This window comes from Nannobrachium achirus (genome assembly GCF_963921795.1).
Source record: "Nannobrachium achirus genome assembly, chromosome: 5".
NCBI lineage: Eukaryota > Metazoa > Chordata > Actinopteri > Myctophiformes > Myctophidae > Nannobrachium > Nannobrachium achirus.
Genome location: NC_137814.1, coordinates 55,515,751 through 55,537,330, shown reverse-complemented (window position 1 = coordinate 55,537,330; position 21,580 = coordinate 55,515,751). Strand labels below are relative to the sequence as shown.

The window sequence follows — 21,580 nt, the reverse complement described above, 5'->3', positions numbered from 1 at the left end:
GTTATTTAAAAACGTTTCGTTAGCAGCGGTGAAAATGAGATGATGATAATCGATGAAGGTTGGTGTGGCCAATTAATGTGGACTACTTTCTTCAGCGGAAGGATGTTGCAGCATGCCCAGTGGGTGGTTAGTGTATCTAATCTGCATCTGGCAAGACCCAAATTCAGAGTGAACGTTTTTAACCCAAATCTTTGCTTCTGGAGTTCTGGGGGTCCCTGGAACAAAATATTTTGAGATGTTGGGCCCGCGGCCAAATACATATCATTTTGGGGGTCCTTGATTGACATGACAAAGTTTGAGAACCACTTTATAGCAAATTAGCAACATAGGCCTACGTTTTTTTTTTTTTTTTTTTTCAGAAAACTGTTGGATTTAGAAGACATTTGTAGAATCGATCAGTGGTTCTCAAACGTTGTCATGTCAAGGACCCCCAAAATGATATGTATTTGGCAAATATTTGTGTTAAAATGTTGAAAAATGTCTGAATTTGGGTCTTGCCTCAATGCAGTGACAGTCCAGTTGGAGGGGTCAGACAAAGACCAGAAGAAGAAGAACTACATTTACCTGCAAACGTTGGAGGTAAATGTAGTTTTAGAAACATTGAAAATGTAGGCTGTAGCTTACAAGAATATCTATTTAGATTTCAGGGTAGCAGGTTTCACTGTTATGTGGCACATTATAGTGAATAAATAACAGACCAAAGACATGTTCAGGTGATCTGTGGCCAAGGTCCTTGACATGAAAGGGTTTGAGAACCACTGTTCAAGAATTAGGACATCAAACAAGAACTTTAAACAGCTATTTAAGAAGGGCAGAACTGATAACCGCCTGGCCTTTCAGACACCTTCAGTCTGAAAGGCGCTTATCAGTTGCTAGTTGTCTTTATTTCATGAATTTAATACATAGGCTATAGTGCCACAATGGAAACAACAAGCCTTCAGGTCTTTTTGTGTTATTCTACCTCTGTACCTTTTGCAAGCTAAAGGAAAGTATTCAATCAATCAAACCACATATTTGTGTAGTATGCATGTACTTCTTTCTGGAAATGTCTGACACTTTACACACTGTATTACTCATTACCACTTAGCTATATTATTATTATTATAAAGAATAATCAAATATAGGCCTACTGCAGTGCCCCAGTGTGTGTGTGTGTGTGTGTGTGTGTGTGTGTGTGTGTGTGTGTGTGTGTGTGTGTGTGTGTGTGTGTGTGTGTGTGTGTGTGTGTGTGTGTGTGTTTAGCATAATCTGTACACACACACACACACACACACACACACACACACACACACACACACACACACACACACACACACACACACACACACACACACACACACACACACACACACACACACTACTTGTGACAAGTTGTGAGGAAATCAAAATTGTAGGATGGCATCTACAGGATTTGGGAGCTGTTGTATAAAGGCAAATATCATAGGCTACCCACACTACAAGCTTTAGTTAATAGGCCTAGTTTCTTTGATTATTATTAGTAGGCCTACATTGTGCACAGTATACCTACATAGTACATTGTGATACCAATACTTTTGTACTTTTACTCAAGTAAATTTTGAATTCCGGACAAGTGTCTTGCGACAGAGCATTTCTACATTGCAGAATTGACACTGGTAAGCTAAGTAAAATGTACTTTTTCCACCACTGGTCGCGTCAATGCAACCACACTTGTTCCAATTTCGTGCACATTGCTTGCTGGTTTACTTTTATTCTGAAGGAAAAAAGCAGCGACAGCGGAAGTGTTCTCGTGACTCCATGCCGAAAACTCTGACACACTGGTTAAGAACTTTTATTCTGAAGGGGGAAAAAGCAGTGATAGCGGAAGTGTTGTGGTGTGTCCATGCTGAACACCTTGACACACAGGTTAACAACCAGCTGGATGGAAAAAAGATCACAAACATGGTGAGAAACAGCTCTATGTTAGCCTTATACCGCCTCGACGGACACACACCGTGTACAATATATGGATCTAACGTTCACACGCAGTCACATATGGCCAAAAACTAGCGTTGATGGCCTTTGAAACCCGCCAAAGAATACAAAAACAAATGTAGCTGTCCTGCCAACATTAGCCAACAAGCTAACCGTAAAAAAGAAAATAGCCTGCTGCTAGCCTTGCTTGCCCAGACAGACATAGCGTTGGAAATCAGTTGCAATCTGTTTACTGGTTAAATGTTTACCTGTAAGTGTATTTAACGTTATGTTTAAAGTGCTGATCACTAGAGAACAACCCCTCCACAAAGTCTAGTCAGTGCTTCAATCGTGGGACGTTAATGTAAGCTTCTCATCAGAACATCCATGTGTTCTGTTATTAAAGCACATTGTGTTTGAACTAATAGTTCAATAACGAACCAATGCCAAGTGTTATGGATGCAGTTGCAGGCTAAAGGGTTTTAGAGACTGCCTCACAGGAATTTGCATTGTGTTTTTTTTACGACTGTTTTTCTGATGATATCTTCTGCATAGTACTGTGTTGTATCTGTCTGTAATTCAATGTTATTCGAGTTTTTTTTAAAGGACCTCAATTGAAACAAGCTATAGGCTTTTGTTGGGGTGTATCCTTTTAGTTGACCTTGCACCAGTGAACTGTACTGTCATGAAACTACCTTTTCCTATGCAAACTTCTAATAAAGTCTTCAGTCGGTCAATCAAGTGCTTTATAGGTGTAGAGAGAAAGACAGGGCTGAAACAGTTTATCAAACTAAATAATTGGTTTATAAGAAGAATAAGAATCAATAATCGAAATGTCCAAAAATGAGAGAAAATAGACAAATAATTGAATGACACTATTGTGCAACACTGTTGTGTTGTATACTATAATACAACAACAAAAAAAGAAGTGACAATAGATTAATTGCTCAGAAAGTAAGCGATAGGATGACAGCCAAGATTAAGAAGGAGAGATGCAAGGCGTATATAGCGGTGGGCGATATGGTGATAATTATCGTCGAGATGATACAATGTCTCCACGATATGCCTTTTCAGAGGTATCGTATATATCGTGATACGATTGATGGAATCCTGTTTAATCTTTAATACAGAGATTAGTTGCAGAATTTAATTTAAACCTGCATTTTGGTCTAAATCAGTAGTTCTCAAACTTTAAAATGTCAAGTTCTCCACTTAACTCCGACAGTATATAAATGAAACCAAATTTGGTTTCATTTGTATACTGTCTGTCAGAGTTACATACTTGCAAAGTTAATTTAGACCTCCCAAAAGGAACCCAGAGAGTCTTGTTTTTTGTCAAGTAACTTGAAAAATAACCATAAAAACCAACGTGAAAAAGAATCGTGATAAAATCGTGTATCATGATACAGCTTGGAAAAATATTGTGATATTGTATTTTTCCATATCGCCCACCCCTAGGCGTATACAGAAAGCAAGCATATCAACCTAAATCTTCCTCAGGTCCGCTAAACCTAAGCAACTGATTTATGGCACTTCTCTGTTGTGGGAAGAGATTATCTTTATTTTAAACAAATAACAATCCCATAATATATATCATAGCTGTCTCCAAAATGTACCTTTTTTTTCGTAAGTGAATGTCCTACTTGAATATAACAGCATCACACAAAACTATTATAAATAGCAGATCTACAAGCTTTCAACGCGGCTCAAAGCCTGTCGATGTGCTATTTTTGCATTTTAGTTTGGACGATATATAAAAAAAGGGCAAAATAAACAACCAAAAAATATGATCATTGATACATGAACAAGTAGTAGTAAGAAGTAACGACCAGGGCATGACATTTTGCTTGTCCCTTTTGTCTGGGACAACTAATACATCATTATGGACAAGTTAATTAAAAATGTAGTTGAGCTTTGGACAAGTGCCTCTTTCTTGGTTGCAGACTATGCAGACTATCATGGACTGCCTATACTATGGAGTGGAGGGGGCCATTTATTTGTCAAATAGAAAAAAAGAAATTACTGTTAAATGGCTCATTTTTATCCGGACAAGTGACTTTTATGACTTGTTTTGAATGGGAAATTTACTTTGGACAAGTGCCTCAAAAAGTTAATGTCAAGCCCTGAAGACTTTGTATCCCGCACACACTGCAAGTAAACAAGGTTAATTCTATTGTGCCACTGAGTGAGACACTTGAGTTGACCTTTTTTTTTGTATGTGCGCAGAACAAGCTGAAATCCTCACAGAAGGATAAAGTTCGTCAGTTCATGATCTTCACGCAATCCAACGAGAAGACGGCGTTAGCCTGCTTGTCACAGAATGACTGGAAGCTAGACGTGGCTACAGACAACTTCTTCCAGAATCCAGAGCTCTACGTGTCCAACCTAAAGGGCTCCTTTGACAAGAGAAAACTAGAGCAGCTCTACAACAGATACAGAGGTAGGTTCAACAAGCCTCCTTCAACATGCAAAATAAAACGTCGCAAAAAAATACACCTCATAACTGCTGGGATTGTTTTTCTTATACAGTGGTTCTCAAACATATTTCATGTTGATTAACAACTGGAGTGCCTAACACGTTACCTGGCGTTTTAACAGTATGCATATATCTCGGCTTCTATTCCCATATCACGCTTTTGGTCAAAACGGCCTGTTTTCTATGGACCATTCTTTTCTTGTCCGCGTGAAAGAAATTACTTTCGGCGGCCATAAATGGTGCATTTGTATACCGCCTTTTTCACCCATTCACACACACATTCATACACCGATGGTGGAGGAAACCATGCAAGGCACCAACCTGCTCACTAGGAGAAATTAGGGGTTCAGAGTCTTGCTCAAAGACTCTTCGACACTAACTCTGGGGAGCCCGGGATCGAACTGGGAACCCTTCGGGAACCCTCCGTGTATAATGAAGGTTTCTCTACCCCTGAGCCACTGTGCCCATGAACGGGAACCCCCGAAAATCAGGTAAGTACAATAGGAAATAGCCATGGCAGCTAATCTACATTAGTTATGGCAAAATTATGGCAGTCAAAGTGGACCCCCGAACATTCGGGGGCCACAGACCTCGATCTGAAAATGTGTTGTGCCAGGGACTCCCATAAGAGAAGAGTTGTGTTCAAAAAGCAGGGATCTCCATAAAATCAGGGGTGACAGTGGCTCAGGAGGTAGAGTGGCCGTCTTGGAATCTGTAGGTTCTGGGTTCGATTCCCGGCTCATATCCCGGCCGCGTGTCAAAGTGTCCTTGAGCAAGACACTGATTGAACTAATTGATCCCAATGAGCAGGTTGGTGCCTTGCATGGTTTCCTCCGCCATCAGTGTGTGAATGGGTGAATGAGAAGTACATTGTACAGTGCGTTGGAGAAAATCGCTATATAAATGCAGCCCATTTACCATAAAAGAAGACTTTTATTTAGATCAGTGGTTCTCAAAGTGGATTCCAGGGACTCTTTGGGTTCCTTTAGGGGGGTCTAAATTGACCCATACCAGTCTGTAACTCTAACAGTGTACAAATGGAACCAAATAAACCCCAAATAAACAGGTCCATTTGGCTCCATTTGTACACTGTCAGAGTTAAGGGGAGACCTTGAAATGTGAACGTTTGAGAAACACTGATTTAGATTATTATCTTTTTTTCTTCTTCAAATATAGTAGATCTACAAACTCTCTCCTGTTGTTATTATCCAATAAACCTGTCTCAATGTGTTGCTCAGACCCTCAGGATGACAATAAGATCGGTATTGACGGGATCCAGCAGTTCTGTGATGACCTGGGTCTGGACCCGGCCAGTATAAGTGTTCTCCTCATCGCATGGAAGTTCCGGGCGGCAACGCAGTGCGAGTTCTCTAAGCAGGAGTTCATGGACGGCATGACGGAACAAGGGTGAGAATGGACGCCCCTTTCCCAGCCACAATAGTCGGGGACCCACAGGCCCAAAAGCTCAAGGAATAGGGTAGCCTCAAATTGCAACACTCGATTCTTTTCTATGGTTGCAATACCTCCCATAGGGATTCAATGCATCAAAATGTTTTTTTTGCTATCTTGATTGTATTAAACAACGTCAAACTCACCAATATTGCGGCTGTACAGAAAGCTTGACTTATCCTCTTTCTATCTGCAGTGTTTGTTTCAGAAAAAGAGTTACTTTCTGTCAAGAAATTCAGTTCAGGTGATTATTCTTTCTAAGTATTGGAGTTTGGAAGAGCACACAGGAGCACACAGGACCACTCATGGTCCTGTGTGCACCCGACCTGGTTCTAAATGTCACATAATGCAGGAGGCAGCGGGACATTGCGTTGCTGAAGACAAGTGCTTCCAAATTTCAACACTTAGGAAAAAAAAGCTTTCCATAGACCAGCAATATTGGAGGGTTTGACATTCTTTAATACGATCAGATAGCAACACATTTTGATGCATTGGCTGCCTATGGGAGGTATTGATCAGAAGGAAAAAAAAATCGAGTGTCGCAATTTGCGGCTAGTAATAGGGTTGAACCTATGATATCATGCTGTACTTTTTATTTCTGTTTTATCTATTCGTTTTGCCATTAAGGTCCACAGAATGAGAGGTCTGCTCTGCCGGAAACATCACGAGAAAAAAAAAAAGTTATGGCCATTTGTATATTCACTGTCCATTGACTTCACTACAGAAAAAGAAAAATATATATATAAAAAAAGAAAGTCTGCTTTAAGTAGCATGTGAGGGGTCAAACTACGTTTCTTTCATGATTCTGAATCCATTGCAAGCATTTGTTTTGCACGAAAAACATTCCTTGGGCTAAAAACGGCCCCACAAAACTGAAAAGTGAAAAAAAATCACACTCGTGTGAACTGAGCGGTGGAGGCTGCGTGTATGTGTGTGTGTGAGTGTGAGTGTGTGTGTGCGGGCGGGCGTGAATGTGAATGTGAATGTGTGTGAGTGTGCCTGGCCTCAGTGGCCTGAACAACAGCGCCCCTCCCTTAACATGTGTGGTCAAAAAAGGTACTTCAGGCTACAGACAGACAGACACACACGGATACACACACGGCCACGCTATGGAGACGGTGTGACCACCGCTCAAAAAACTGATGACCAAAGTGGGTGCCGTGGCACCCTAGGGTGCCGTGGTGCCGCCGCATACTTTGATAATATTTGGAATTCATCAATATCACTTCAGTTTAACCACTTACCCTTTATGCTTAGTAAAACACACCTGATTTGCACTGTACTTGATGAGTTCTTTTTCCATCTACAGCCAACTCTCTTCATCAAAAATAGCAGATCTACAAGCTTGTGACGCGTTGTGAGCTTGTAGATCTGCTATTTTCGGTGAACCTTCCCCTCAGTCAGAATAGGGATGGTTGGCTGGGGTTCAAGTGGCTAAACGTCAAGCATAATGTAATTTTCAGTCAGTTCTATCCGTTTCAGTCAGAAACTGATATTTCTCTGTGACATAGGCTACCGTATTTACGTCGCATAATTCAAGGCTGCCGTGGATGAAAAGGCTGCGGTTCTCAGCAGCTCGCTTCTTGCGTCTGACTGTTTTCTCAGTGCATTTCTTTACCTTGGTTTTAGTCTCTCAAGTCAGACGACTCTTCCACAATCTGCAAATGCTACAGATAATGTCTCTAACTATGCCTCCTGGAAGCTGTCGTCTTGTTCATCACTTCGTTTGCCACAACTACGTTGATTTACAGCAGGTCAAAGCCAAGTGTAAGTAAGGGGCGAGGCGGACATCAGCCGCAGGTTCTTCACATCTTAAGCACTTCCAGTGCGGACTGTTTGGCGACTGGAAGCATTTGGAAATTGTGTGAGCCCACAGTCTGTCTCCAGAGACTCCCACGGTTTCTTTAGCCTTCTTGTTGAGCTTGAAAGATCCAGGCGTTCCGGTACCCTTGGTCTCGATTGGGGTTCTCGATTGGGGTTCCCTTTCTCACCGGTCTTAAAATGTAAAAAAAAAAAACACACACAAATAAAGTGACAATAGCAGATCGAAAAGCTCACATCACATTTTGTGTATGAAATAACGCTTAGCGCTTGGTTGCTTAAAAAATAAACGCAATAAAAAACATTGCGATTATATTGCAAATAAGTAACCGATGGAATAATCGCCGGGAAAACAATCCATAGTTGTAGCCTAATCCCCCGGCTCCACCGGGCGCGTCGAGCGTCGCGTCAACGTCAACGCTGGGAACACTCCCGTTTTAATCAATGAAGGGTGCTCCACTGCCGACGTTGATGTCGGACGCCCAAATTTCGCCCCGGGTTCATTCTTTGACGCCGTCCGACGGCCGCATGACGCCGTCCGACGGCCGCATGATGCCGTCTTTTTGGCGGAGCCCTGGCCTTAGCTCTGGATGTTTTACGCGGACACGCGCCTTCTGCGCCTCCTCACCGGCGCCTTTGCCGTGGTCCTTCTCCTCCTGCGCCGAACGACGGTGGTGGACTTTCTGCGCCTCCTCCTGACCGGCGCGGCTGCGGCCGCGCGTCTCCTCCTGCGGGGCTTGGCGGACGCGGCGCGGCGCGTGGTCCTCCTCCTGCGTCTGACCGGAGCCGCCGCCGTCGCGACTCTCCTCCTCCTCCTCCTTGCTTCTGCCTTCGCTGGGGAAGCGGGAACTACGGCGTCTGTCATCCTCTGGCGCTGGAAAAGTTAATTAAAGTGAAGAATTACCAAAATAGTTACCACTTGTGCTGAAGTTTAGAACTGAACACAGACTTTGTGCCGTCGCCATTGTTATAGTGCTTTGAGGCCGCTCTGTGACGTCACCTTGATGACATAGGGTGCAGTGTTGGGGAAAAGGTACTCAAATGTTTAACTTGAGTAAAAGTATTGATACTGCAATGTAGAAATACCCTGTTACAAGTAAGTAACAGTTGAGTTACAAATGTTTGTTTAAAAAGACATATATTCTGATTTGCACAAAGTTTCACGACCTTTAAAAAATGGCAGATATACAAGCTTGCAGCGCGGCACTCTGTGCTGCGCTGTGAGCTTGTATATTTGCTATTGTTCAATAGCTAAAGTATAACATAATTCCAGGTCTTAATGGGGTTTGAGTAACACATTGTATTCCTACTAAATGCTCCTGTTTGTCTCCTCAGGTGTGACAGTATAGACAAACTAAAAGCTCAGCTACCAAAAATGGAGCAAGAGCTGAAAGACCAAGGAAGGTTTAAGGACTTTTACCAGTTTACATTTAACTTTGCCAAGAATCCTGGACAGAAAGGCTTGGGTAAGTATAGTCTGTGTCATCTCCTCTGCTGTTGTCTTTTTGTTATGGATACAGAAGGAGTTATTTCTGTTTGTTTGTTTCACTTCTGCCTTCTCTTTTTCTCTTCTAGATCTAGAAATGGCAATTGCATATTGGAATTTAGTACTCGCTGGAAGATTCAAGTTCCTGGACCTTTGGAACAAATTTTTAGTTGTAAGCCAATCGTTATTGCAGTCCATATTTATACGCAGTGGTTCCCAACCTTTTATAATGGCTCCCGACCACTGTAACAGACCAGGGAGTTGGACGTGTGCATGTTCAGAGCCTGTATATTTTAATGATCCAATCAATCGATTTTGTTCCGGATTTGATCAATGGAACTATCGTAGTGTACTTTTAATGTCCTATTTATCTGTATCACGGTTAAAAACCTTTTTCCAAAGTTGTAAAGAAAAATATGTTTTTAATGTTATATTACCATCATGCAGTTTGAGAACCACTGCCATACAGTATGTTATCAAAATCTTGTACTCATCAATGCCTTTGGTTTATGGTGCTGTGTGGTTTTCCTGTCACTTTGTCACGTAGGAGCATCATAAAAGATCAATCCCCAAGGACACATGGAACCTCTTGTTAGACTTCAGCACAATGATCACAGACGACATGTCCAATTATGACGAGGAAGGTGGGTGTTTTCACATTACCTTTGGTTGACAAAAATGTAAAAGAAACACACTCTGAATGCTACGTGGTCTGGAACTACACCTGCCCAAATCCGAGAAAGGAAACTGCGTAGTTTCCTTTCACGAAAACGACACATGGTAAATGGTGCATTTATATAGCGCCTTTATTCAAGGCGCATTACATTCACCCATTCATTCATACACCGATGGCGGAGGAAACCATGCAAGGCACCAACCTGCTCACCGGGAGCAACTAGGGGTTCAAAGTCTTGCTCAAGGACTCTTCGACACTATCTCTGGGGGAGCCCGGGATCAAACTGGGAACCTTTCGGGAACCCTTCGTGTTCTAATGGTGGTTTCTCTACCCCTGAGCCACTGCCGCCCCTAAAATGAAAATATGTTTTTCATTTTATTTTAAGCAGCAAGCTATATGTAGTATTATGTACTTCTATTATTTAGATATAAGAAGCGGGGAGGAGACGTCTCATCCACTTAATACTGGCTTGCAAGACTAGTTGCACACCTACTCCCAAATCTCAGTCTGACGAGTGGCTGCGACTGTGCGTGGTTTAATCTATTCCTGCGTCTTTTTCAGAAACCGACTGACCAATAACGCAGGGAAAACAAGTTAAAGAATCAGACTCTGCGCGCAATGATCTTAAGTCTAATAAACCATTGTGTATACTGTACTTGTGTTCCTATAACCAGATGCCTGCCCCTTTATGAGACAAGAAGCAGGTGGTGAATGTATTGGTTACAATGGGAAGCACAGATTCTTTTGCCCCATGGTCAGGTCACTGAAGTAAATATCGGACCCATTCTTCACAAACCACATGTTCAGAACATTTGGACATTCAACTGGTGACAAATCAGGCAGAAAGTATCTTTGTCTGCGTCAAACAGTGCCCACGTAAGACCATAATCGTGTACTATTTTGTACTAATGGCAAGGCGTGTCTCTGTCCTGTGGAAACCTCATATGTCCGAAACTGTTCATTTTCAGGATAATTCAAAGATGGCAAAAGTAGCAGATCGACAATCTCCAAACGTGCGTCCCTTCACACCGCCTTTCGAGCTCGCTACTGCTACTTTTGATGCTTTTGTGTGACGCTGTAGTAAGATCAAGGCTTTAATTAAAAAACAGAGTCAAAACATGCTGAGGAGAAGCTTGACACTGACGTTATGACGTATATTTGGTCTAACCCAGGGGTTTTCAACAGGGGACCCCTAGGGGGTCCTCCAAATATTTGTGTTATGGAAAAAAGAATCTCCTTTTTAATATTAACCACTTGAACCCTAGTGTCCATTTTGGGAGAACTTTAGCCAAAAATAGCAGATCTACAAGCTCACAACGGCTCACACTGCGAGGCGTTGTGAGCTTGTAGATTGGCTATTTTCGGCTTTGAGCTTTGGTGTAGAGGGGAAAAAGAGCAGACTAAGTACAGAGTGAAAGGTTATGTTTTAGAAGTATTGACGGTGGTTAAATGAAGATTTTATTTTTGACATGAATCCAAAATACACTGATGATTGTGCTGTCAAAAGATGAAACTATATGGCATCTATTAACAGGTTGTGGGGGTCCCTGCTTCATCTCTCTCTCAACTAAGGGGTCCTTGGCCTGAAAACGTTGAAGACCCCTGGTCTAACCGCAAGTTGTGTTTGTCGTCTCTCTCTCTCTCTCTCTCTCTCTCTCAAGGTGCGTGGCCAGTCCTCATCGACGACTTTGTGGAGTTTGCGCGGCCGCACATCGGGACCAAAAGCACGGCCGTTTAACCAGCAGACGTCCAACAGCGTTGTTGATAACACAGAAAAGAAAAAACCACACAAACAAGGTGGCGGACCGACAGCGGGGGGGCTGCACTGACATGAGATCTACGTTGCCTTTACAACCCTCAGGACTGAGACGTTTTACACAACAGAGACTTTATATATATATGTGTGTATATATGTATATGCATATATATATGTATATGCATATGTGTATATATATATATATTTGTATATGTATATACATATATATAGAAAGGCGTATCTCCTCATCGGTCGACTTGTGGTGGTTTGGGGCTTTTATCTTAACAACGGGGGCTTTATTTTGTGTCTACTCGCTCCAACCCGGAGACGACGATGTCACATTTTGGACCTCGTAAAAATAATTCCTACGGCCAGTGTTTAGGTGATAATGGTGGTTTAGGTCAGTCGGTGGTTCTCAAACCTTTTAATTTCAAGAACCCTCCCCTCCCCCTGCAACTCTTGAGAGTGTACACATGGAACCTACAGTCTATAAGAGTTCACAGTCCTGTAAGGGTCCATTTGGAACCCCCTCCCCCCTTCCCTCAAGGAACCTTGAAGTGGGGGTCCCGTCTGGACCCCACTTTGAGAACCACTGTGTTTTTAGGGTTTCCTCGCGGGGAGCTAACAGCGCCCCCCACATGGACACACACTGCTAAACCCCCCTGATCTAAACACAACGGCTCCATGAGGGAATGTATGTCATCCTTTTCAAATATTGAATCAACTTTTAGTACTTTGTGTGCATTCCTGCTATGGATTTATTTTTTTTTGTTTTATGAAACATTTGTGTGACAGATGAGTACAAAACATTGATTGTAATATTTTTTTGTTTTAAGCATAATGCTATTCCACACACAAATGTCTAAGATAATAAATGTTTCAATTTGATATCTTTAATGTTTCCATGTTTCTTCATGGTTTTTCTTTTTTTCTTTCTGTGGGACTGTTATGTTTTATTTTATATACTGGTAATTTGTCTTAATTGCCAGGACGTATACACTTTACATTTTAGGCTATCTTAATGTGCAATGATATTTCATTGTGATTGATTCATGGATAATTCAGCCAACAGGATTACGCTCAATCTCATCCACTGGTTGTTGAATCATTTATTATAAAGTACCTGCTTTGATTTTTCGATTGCATCCTGAAGACTGTGTTGGATACAGTATTAGATAGATACGGTACTTTATTAATCCCGAAGGAAATTAATTTCATTCAAGGAGCCCTACAACACTTTCAAGAGTTGAATTATTGTTACACATATAATCAGCATTACCTAATATACAAGAAGTCTACACAATTTGCCTGCTATCTCTATGGTACCACATCAATAAAGCATGGAATTGTGGACACAATCTTATCCAAAAACAAAATATTCTATGTTTTGGGTATGAGAAACTACATCTCATGGTCCTTGGTTCAAATGCCGAATAGATAATGGACCCTAGTCACGGTTACGAAACGGGTTGAAAACCATGGAAGCTGCTCTGTTCAGGTTTCCTCGTGTCAGCGGTTTACCTGACAACTGACCAGCCAATCAAACTGGAGAGCGCTGTACTGTGCGCTGCTGCCCTCTAGCGGCAAGTTCAGCTGAGTCCGTTGCTAAGCAGCAACACGCAAACAAAAGTGCTGCGTGTGATTCTCTGGAGTGACTGGGTAAGTAAAGACCACGTTAAAAGCGGGTAGGTGGCACTGTTATCTTAAAGTGTGTTATTACAAATGACAAATTAATGAGTTTTAACTGTCTATTTTTTTGCAACAGGAGAACATGTCGAACATGCTTTTGGCTGAGGTAGGCTGGGATGGGGGCTTTGCTCTTCCCATGGCAAACGCTGAAAACAACGCTTTGAAAGATGAGGTGAGTGGATCATCATACACAAATAAAAACTATTGCAATACTCCCAACACAGTGATTCTCAACCAGTGGTCCGGGGACCACCAGTGGTCCTTCCTTGAGGGGCTTCCAGCCTCCAGGTGGTCCCCAGCTAAATGATGGAGAGTTAACAGAGTGTAAAATTAAACCAAATGGACCCTTCAATACAGCATGTTTGTGGACAAAATCGTAATCAATGATAACAAAATATTCTAAATCTTGGGTCCGAGAGGCAAAATGTCATCAAATGGTGGTCTGTGGCTCAAATGCCAAATAAATAAATAAAATAATGCATTGACCTTAATATGAAAAGAGTTGAAAATCACTAACAAGATAAACTGTAGAATTTAGTCAAACTTTGGTCACAATTACAACCACATGTGTGTCGATAATACTTTTTTGTGGTGTATCCTTTTAGTTGACCTTGCATCAGTGAACTGTACTGTCATGTACCTATACAGGGGTCTTCAACTTTTTCAGGCCAAGGACCCCTTAGCTCTGAGAGAGATGAAGCAGGGACCCCCACTACATATCGTATAAAATTGTGTTGCAAATTAAAACTTTACATGGATCATTTCTTATACAGTTTAGACTTGAACGCATCATCTGTGCAGATTGGATTAATGTGTATTTTCTTATATTTAACCTCTGTCAATACCTACTAGTCTGCTAGTTATTTTCCCTCTACACCAAACCTTTCTGACAAAAAATAGCCGATCTACAAGCTCACAACGCCTCGCAGCGCGAGGCGTTGTGAGCTTGTAGATTGGCTATTTTTTGGCTAATATTCCAAAAAGAATAGGGATGCTAGGGTTCAAGTGCTCAAACACGATCACACAAAGATTTGGCAGACCCCCTGTAATAACTCTGGGGACCCCCCCCTGTTGAAGACCTCTGCTCTAATAAAATCCTCACTCAATCAATGTCCATAATGTCTGTCCACCAACAGATCCAACGGAAGGAGAAGGAGAGGACACAGTTGGAGTATAAAGTTGGAGAATGTAAGGACAGAATAAAAGCCATGACTGAACACCTGAAGAACGTCAACCAAGAGCTGGCACACACCCAGGTAGGTGGCACCTACCTACCTATGAATGCAGCATCTATGAATTGAGCACTACAAAAGGACCCCAATGTATAAACAAGCCATTGCACTTTCTTGGGTTTAAATCCTAGTTGCAACAAAGTTGAATAAACGACTGAACATTCAGTGAAAATGGTCATCATTATTTTTATATGTTTACACGCCTGGTGGGGAGCAGTGTTGATTTCGTCGACTTAAATGATGACAAAAATGTTTGTCGACTGCGTTTTTTCACTGACGAAAACGAAAATAAAAACGAAATAAAAACTAAGCTGTGATGACTAAGACAAAATATATTGACAATTTTGTCAACAAAATAAAAACTAGACTAGTGGAGAAGAGAGTAATTTTATGTTTGGTTGCTCTCAGGTGTTGCGTGCTGAAAATAGCCGATCTACAAGCACACAACGCGTCGCAGACACAACCAAGTGTAAAGTCATTATTTACATTTCAGTTGACTAAATCAACTCTAGATTTAGTCGCCTAAAATCTTATGATATTTAGTCGACTCAAATTAGACTAAAACTAAAACGTTTCAGGTGACTAAATTATGACTAAAATGAAATGGCATTTTATTCAAAAGACTATGACTAAAACTAAATCAGAATTTGCTGTCAAAAACAACACTGGTGGGGAGGACATCATAATGCCACAAGGCACCGAGATGAAAAACACATCAGAGTAATTCCACCGCTGAATATTATGAGACGTGTTCCCCTATCCGCAGGCTCTGCGCGTGGCCCGGGAGAGGGAGACGGACTCGGAGAAGAACCTCAAGGCCGTGGCAGAGAGAGAGACGGGTCGACTGGGACAGGAGATCAAACGACTGCAGACTGAGCTGGGAGCTCTGAGGGAGAAGAAAAACACCCAAGAGGTCAGATTGTTATTCCTCAACTCTGAGAGTGTACAAACTGTAACCAAATGCAAACCATGAGTCCTCCCAACACAGTGTGTATGGCAGGGTTCCCCAATAGGCGGCCCGCGGGCCATTTGCGGCCCGTGGGGGGCTACTGTCTGGCCCCCACCAACCCCAGTGATAATGGTGGTATAAGAGCAGCAACAGCACTAGTATATCGTCGTTGTCGGATGGAAATCTCGTATCTCCAAATGTGTACGTTCTTTCGCAAATCATACAAGGCCGTCGCACAAAAGTAGTGAAAACAGCAGATCTACAAGCTCACAACGCCTCGCGGTGCGAGGCGTTGTGTGCTTGTAGATCGGCTGTTTTCACTAGTTTAAATCATTTTTTAAAATGATAAATGCAAAACGAACGTTTTTTGGACACAAGATTTTCACCTGACAACAACGATATCTGAACTGTCGCTGGAGTAGCGGGAACGCCACCGTCGCCCCCTGCAATGTTGTGGCCCTCGGCTTGGTACCCTAGACATAATTCGGCCCTTGGGGAAAACTAATTGGGGAACCCTGGTGTATGGCCTTATCCCAATGACCAGACTCACATAATATAGCCTGCCTAGTATTAACTCATTAAAAGCCAACCCCGCGATGTCGCGGGAAAAGTAATAGAGTATCTATAGTGCCATCCACGCGATGTCGCGGGAAAAGTAATATATTACTGTAACGGCGAGTAAAAATACCTAGTACAATGGCCGACGCTCCGGAGACGAAATCCGCGCTGATTTGTCATCATCACGGCTCCACGAGCACACAATAGTCATCCCATAACATTGAGGTGGACGGGCCGCCTCATCTTTAATGTCCATTATCTCAAAACTACACTTTAGAAGCGAAGATGGAGGCAGATGCTCGCTTATAAAACACATGTATAAACGCTACGAGCCGATCCAGCATGGCTCCACATAAACAATGATCGGTTCAGTCGAAGGATCCGATGACGTCAGACCGGAAGTACTTCCGGTGGCCTTCAAAATAAGACAAAATAAGAGAACGGCCGTGAATGGGGGGGGGTGGGAGGCACTCTGGATATTATAATCCGTTAATGTCTGAGGCTTTTAATGAGTTGAACAGAAAAAAAGAATGGTTCTTTAAAGGCTAAATGGTTCCACAAAGAAGCACCAATAAAAGAACCACGGTAAGAAAGAACCGTTTTATTTTGTGAATGGTGAAATGTTACTCCTATAGTTCTATCTAGAGACCCATATTTTTTTTGGCAAGGTTTTTATAATGGTTCCTCAAAGAACAATTCATTTGAGTGAGTTGAGGCACCTTAAAGGAGTAGTTCACCCCCAAAATGACTTTTTTTCTATTGATTACTCATGCCATGGAGACTAGAGTTCAATAATATTTTTTGGTTTTTGTCACATTCCTAAGACAAAAATTAGTAAATAGTAAATTTACCCCGATTGATTCCGGATGGTGACCCGTTTCGAAACGGGTCACCATCCGGAACGAATGGGGGTAAATTTATTGTTATCAAATTTTTGTCTTAGGAATGCGACAAAAAACAAAAAATATTATTGAACTCTAGTCTCCATGGCATGAGTAATCAATAGAAAAAAAGTCATTTTGGGGGTGAACTACTACTTTAACCAAATAAACCTATCTGCCTCCCTATTCTGGCCATAAAATAGTCTCACAACGCAGCACAACACGAGTTACACAACCCCCAAATTAAATAAAATCAAAATTTTAAAATTAAATTGAATAGTTCGATAAACTGTTGCACCCCTAGTTGGATATCGTCGCTGTCGGGTGAAAAAAAAGGTGGAAAATTAGCCGATCTTCAAGCTCACAACACAACATGGCGTGAGCTTGTAGTTTTGTGCGACACTCTTGTATAATGAAGTAGGGCATTAACTTATGAAAGAAAGCATAAAAAGGTGATGTAATATGGAGTTACAAGTTTTCTGCCCGACAACAGCGATATATTTGTTCAAATATATATAGGCCTATATATATATAGCCTATATGATATATATGTGTGCAGTAGTGCTGAAGCCAGTGTCTTCTATCTCCAGAATGACATCTTCAAGGCCTTATGTGTGCTGTAGTGACCTTTCTTACACAACATTTCAGTATTTAAGTTGTCTGAAATGTGACTTAAATACTGAAATGGAGTGTAAGAAAGGTCAGCAGCGCCTCTTCTGTTTAAGGAAGCTAGCCACATTTCAGGTGGATAAGCCATTGATGATTTTGTTCTGGGGCTTTCTTAGAGTCTGTTATTTCCTTTGCTATCATTTGTTGGTATGGAAATCTTGGCGTTAGACAGAAGAATGCCCTTAATGGGGTTGTGAGGGAGGCTAGCAAGATTTAGGGGGGAAAATACAGCTTTCTGAGTCATATGACAAGCAGTTCCTTAGGAAAGCCTCATCTATTAAAGCGGACAGCTCTCATCATCCCCTCAATTCGGAATATGAATTCTTGCCTTCCGGCAAACGGTTAGAGGCCCCTGCAACTAAAAACAATATGTACACATTATTATTATCTGCTGCACAGAACCAAGTTCTCAGTCCTGGGGACCGATTTCAGTCTTGAGGATTCCATAGGGTCTATTTCAGTGCAGAGCCGCAAACAATATATATAAATAAGGGGGAAGCGTAGTGATGGCCATGGCGTGAATGACAAAGTCGTCAAAATGCTAGTCAAGTGATCTCCAAACTAAAAAGCAGTTATAATTTCAAGATATGAGTATTTGAATTGGCCAGACAAGCAATAGAATACAAAAGAACTTCAGAAGATACTTCTATAAAATGAAGCATGGATTGGCACACACACATTCAGTGAAGGCAGTTCAGAACTTCAGGGAAACACCTTAAATATTGGTGTGTGCTGCGTGCGCCATGTTTCAAAAATCACATATTGGGACATAGTCTGAAGATATTTTTCAGTCTTGGGATTTTTTGGGGCTTTAACCTGTGCTGCAACATGAATTGGCCTGTTTGGGATATAACAAACTTGACCTTGACCAGTAGTGCTGAAGTCAGTGTCTTCCACCTCCAGAATGACATCTTCAAGGCCAACCAGAAGCTGGAGGACCTCAGGAACAGACTGAACTGGGACCAGCAGACGCTGGAAGACTGGCTGGAGGAGTCGGCGCGCCAGGACGATGACTCCATGGCCATCGCCAAGTACGCCCAGCAGGACGAGAGCAGGATCAAGGTGAGACCAGAGCCTCGCTTTGTGCCCAGGCCCACGTCACCGTCCTGCTGGCCACTGTTCATTTTGAGTTAGGGATGGGACGATAATAATCGTTATTATCATTTATCGTGATAAAAAAAACACTCACAATAATCTTATTGTGGAGATTTAAGTTTATCGTAACATTATCCTCTGTCATTTGGATTTGGATTGACCTTTTATTTGCCGAGCTGCATACCAGTAAGACTCCCTAATCGGGAGATAAGCGACCGTAGGTGGCTTATCTCCACAAATAGGGCAAAAATGTGTTTTTCCCAAATCTTCCTGATCCATGTTGATGACATGAGTGTAGACATGCTGTGTAGTGATATTCGTGATTTTAGGGCAAAAACTGTAGGAGCAGTGTCCAAAAATGTGTTTTAAAAATCGGCCTGAAGGTGGCGCTAGAATAGGGCCATGTGAGAAATGAGGGGTGGGGTCTCCGCGTTGCCTTGGCGGACGAATAGGTACCGGCCCCGGCTCTCCCGGACGCTCCTAGCCCGAGTTACGGCATTTTATGTGCGCTGCAGTGGCAGGGGGTCCTCCACTGGGGGCGCCACCACTTTTGCATCCGTTCTGGAGCAGCAGGAGTCGGTGGTCCCCGGGAATTCCCCGTGAGCAGCCCCGTTGGGGTGGTCATTTGGTCATTTTTGCACATTTGGTCATTTTTTACATCTGGGGGTCCCCCAGGGACCTGGGGCTCCGGGGGTCCTTGGAGGTTGTAGTTTGGCAGTCAAGGAGTGTGTGTGCAAAATTTGGCATGGATGGGGGCAACGGTTGTGGAGATATGAGCAGGGCAAAAGTGTGACGGACTCACTGACTGACGCACAGACAGCCCGTGGAGGTTTTGGTAGTAAATGCGACCTACGGTCGCAATAAACCCTCTATAATTGGTAAAATGGACCTGGAAATAACATACTTAATACACTTCACTCTCTACCAAATCTCTTTGCCCAAAAATAGCCGATCTACAAGCTCACAACGCAACACGGTGTGTTGTGCTTGTAGTTTTGTGCGACACTCTTGTATAATGAAGTAGGGCATTAACTTATGAAAGAAAGCATAAAAAGGTGATGTAATATGTGTGATGCGTTGTGAGCTTGTAGAGTGTACATTTTTTGGCAAATGTTCCGCCCCCAGGATAATGGATGTTGGGGATATTTCGATTATCGAGATATTGTAAATCGCAATTTCTTTGGTCACAATAATATTCGAGACATTACATTTTCATATCGTCCGGTCCCTATTTTAGTAACAGTAACAGAGAGAGAGAGATAATTCCCTAATTTTGCAGCGTTTTCGCCCCAAATTGAAAATACTTTTTTTTACTATGTTTCTTTCTGTACCTGTTCACAACACAGAAAAAGCTCACTGATTCTTTTTTTCTCTTTTCTTTTCAAATTCCAAATATCCCCTGATGTATTTGACAGTGTTCATGAGGAAAATATGTCTTTCGTTCATTATTTATATCAATATATTGGTAATCTGAGACGCCCACAGTCAGTATTTTATTTATTTTAACTGACTGTTTACAAAGAAAAATATAAATCAGGACTTTAAAGAAGCAAGTTCTATTCATGCCAGTCAGTTAGTCAAAGTGTGTTATTGCACTCACCCCTGATTCTGATGCCCATTTGGAGATATGACATTAATCTACCTCTACTTCAGTTATAGGCTTTCTTTGGTCCTAAATGTGATGTCAATGTTCACTTCCAATGGGGTCTCTGGGTATCAGGACTCAGTGTGTTTCGAATCTAACATCCATAATCGTGTCTTGTTTTCAGTCCCTCACGGTAGCCATAGAGAAGAAGACCATCGAGGCTAATAAAATGCACAAAACCCTGGACAACGCAGTGACTGAGACGATGCTGGCTCAGGTAACTTTACTTTACACATCACTCAGTCATTCACTTCTTCATCCTGCCTCTCCTCAGTGCCAACTGTTTTAATGGAAACAATGTAATCCAATCTGTATGTTAATAGAACTTAAACATTTGGGGTGGTTGTAATTTGCCTCCCTGCTCTTCTATTGAGACATATAGATGGTGTCAAAGGTTCATCTAGACCAGGGGTCTTCAACAGGGGGTCCGGGCCCCCAGAGGGGTCCCCAGATGATTAGCTTAATGTTGAACATTGTTTTCTCTCTCAACATTAAACAAACCAACATATAGTTTAAGTGTATATGTATAGAGGGTATTTGCACATTTCTAAAGTGACAATTTAAGGACTTTTTAATACCTCTAAAATGACAAATTAAACATTGGCCAAATTGTCAAACATTAGAGGCAGAAATTGTGAAAATAGCAGAACTACATGGTCACAACGCCTCGCGATGTGAGGCGTTGTGAGCATGTAGATTTGCTATTTTCACGATAGAACTGTGTTATACAAAATGCAATGCCTCAACTCTTAGTGCTCGTCAGGGTGGGGGTGTCCGCAGTTAAAATATGGTTATTTTGGGGGTCGCGGACAGAAACGGTTGAGAACCACTGACCTAGACACATAGGATCTGACAGATTCTGTGTGATTCTATTGTGTCCAGCATGAGAGATGTCTCCTTGTTGGATGATATTGGTATCACCATATAAAACATTTTGATCCCCAAGAATATAGTTATTTAACACTATATAACTTGAACTTTGAGATTGTTAAAATGTACTCAAATGGACCTACTGTACCATTTCGGTCCATTCACAAATGCTCTCAGAGTTAAAGGACAACTTTGTTTTTTTAGAACAATGGTTCATATTTTAGATAGTCATTAGAGAAAAGAAAAGATGAGTGTTAAAACGTGATTTTAACGATTTTGATTTGCATGCCCCAAGGTTGGGGGCATGCATGCAAGTGGCTAAAAGTGTCCTTTTAGACACAATAAGCCCATTCCCAAGATGCACCGCAATCTTTCATGGGCAGGTGTGACTTATGG

The 21,580-nt window shown here is 42.0% G+C and overlaps 2 protein-coding genes across 2 annotated transcripts in view; both read left to right on the top strand.

Annotated features, from left to right (window-relative positions):
• The first annotated feature begins 1,868 nt into the window (after nucleotides 1-1,868).
• dcun1d1 (DCN1, defective in cullin neddylation 1, domain containing 1) lies at nucleotides 1,869-12,484 on the top strand. Its single transcript, XM_080726914.1, has 7 exons — nucleotides 1,869-1,923; nucleotides 4,159-4,372; nucleotides 5,647-5,815; nucleotides 9,014-9,144; nucleotides 9,254-9,336; nucleotides 9,712-9,808; nucleotides 11,502-12,484. The coding sequence occupies exons 1-7, from the start codon at nucleotides 1,921-1,923 to the stop codon at nucleotides 11,576-11,578; spliced, it is 774 nt and encodes a 257-aa protein (XP_080583040.1). The 5' UTR covers nucleotides 1,869-1,920; the 3' UTR covers nucleotides 11,579-12,484.
• Nucleotides 12,485-13,367: 883 nt separating this feature from the next.
• The window catches only part of ccdc39 (coiled-coil domain 39 molecular ruler complex subunit), a gene marked incomplete at both ends in the record, with an annotated part of 33,233 nt that continues 25,020 nt past the window's right edge, over nucleotides 13,368-21,580 (top strand). The window contains 5 exons of the mRNA XM_080725913.1: nucleotides 13,368-13,457; nucleotides 14,422-14,541; nucleotides 15,284-15,430; nucleotides 18,478-18,636; nucleotides 20,439-20,531. Coding sequence (XP_080582039.1) covers nucleotides 13,368-13,457; nucleotides 14,422-14,541; nucleotides 15,284-15,430; nucleotides 18,478-18,636; nucleotides 20,439-20,531 — 609 coding nt within the window. The remainder of the gene's footprint in view (nucleotides 13,458-14,421; nucleotides 14,542-15,283; nucleotides 15,431-18,477; nucleotides 18,637-20,438; nucleotides 20,532-21,580) is intronic.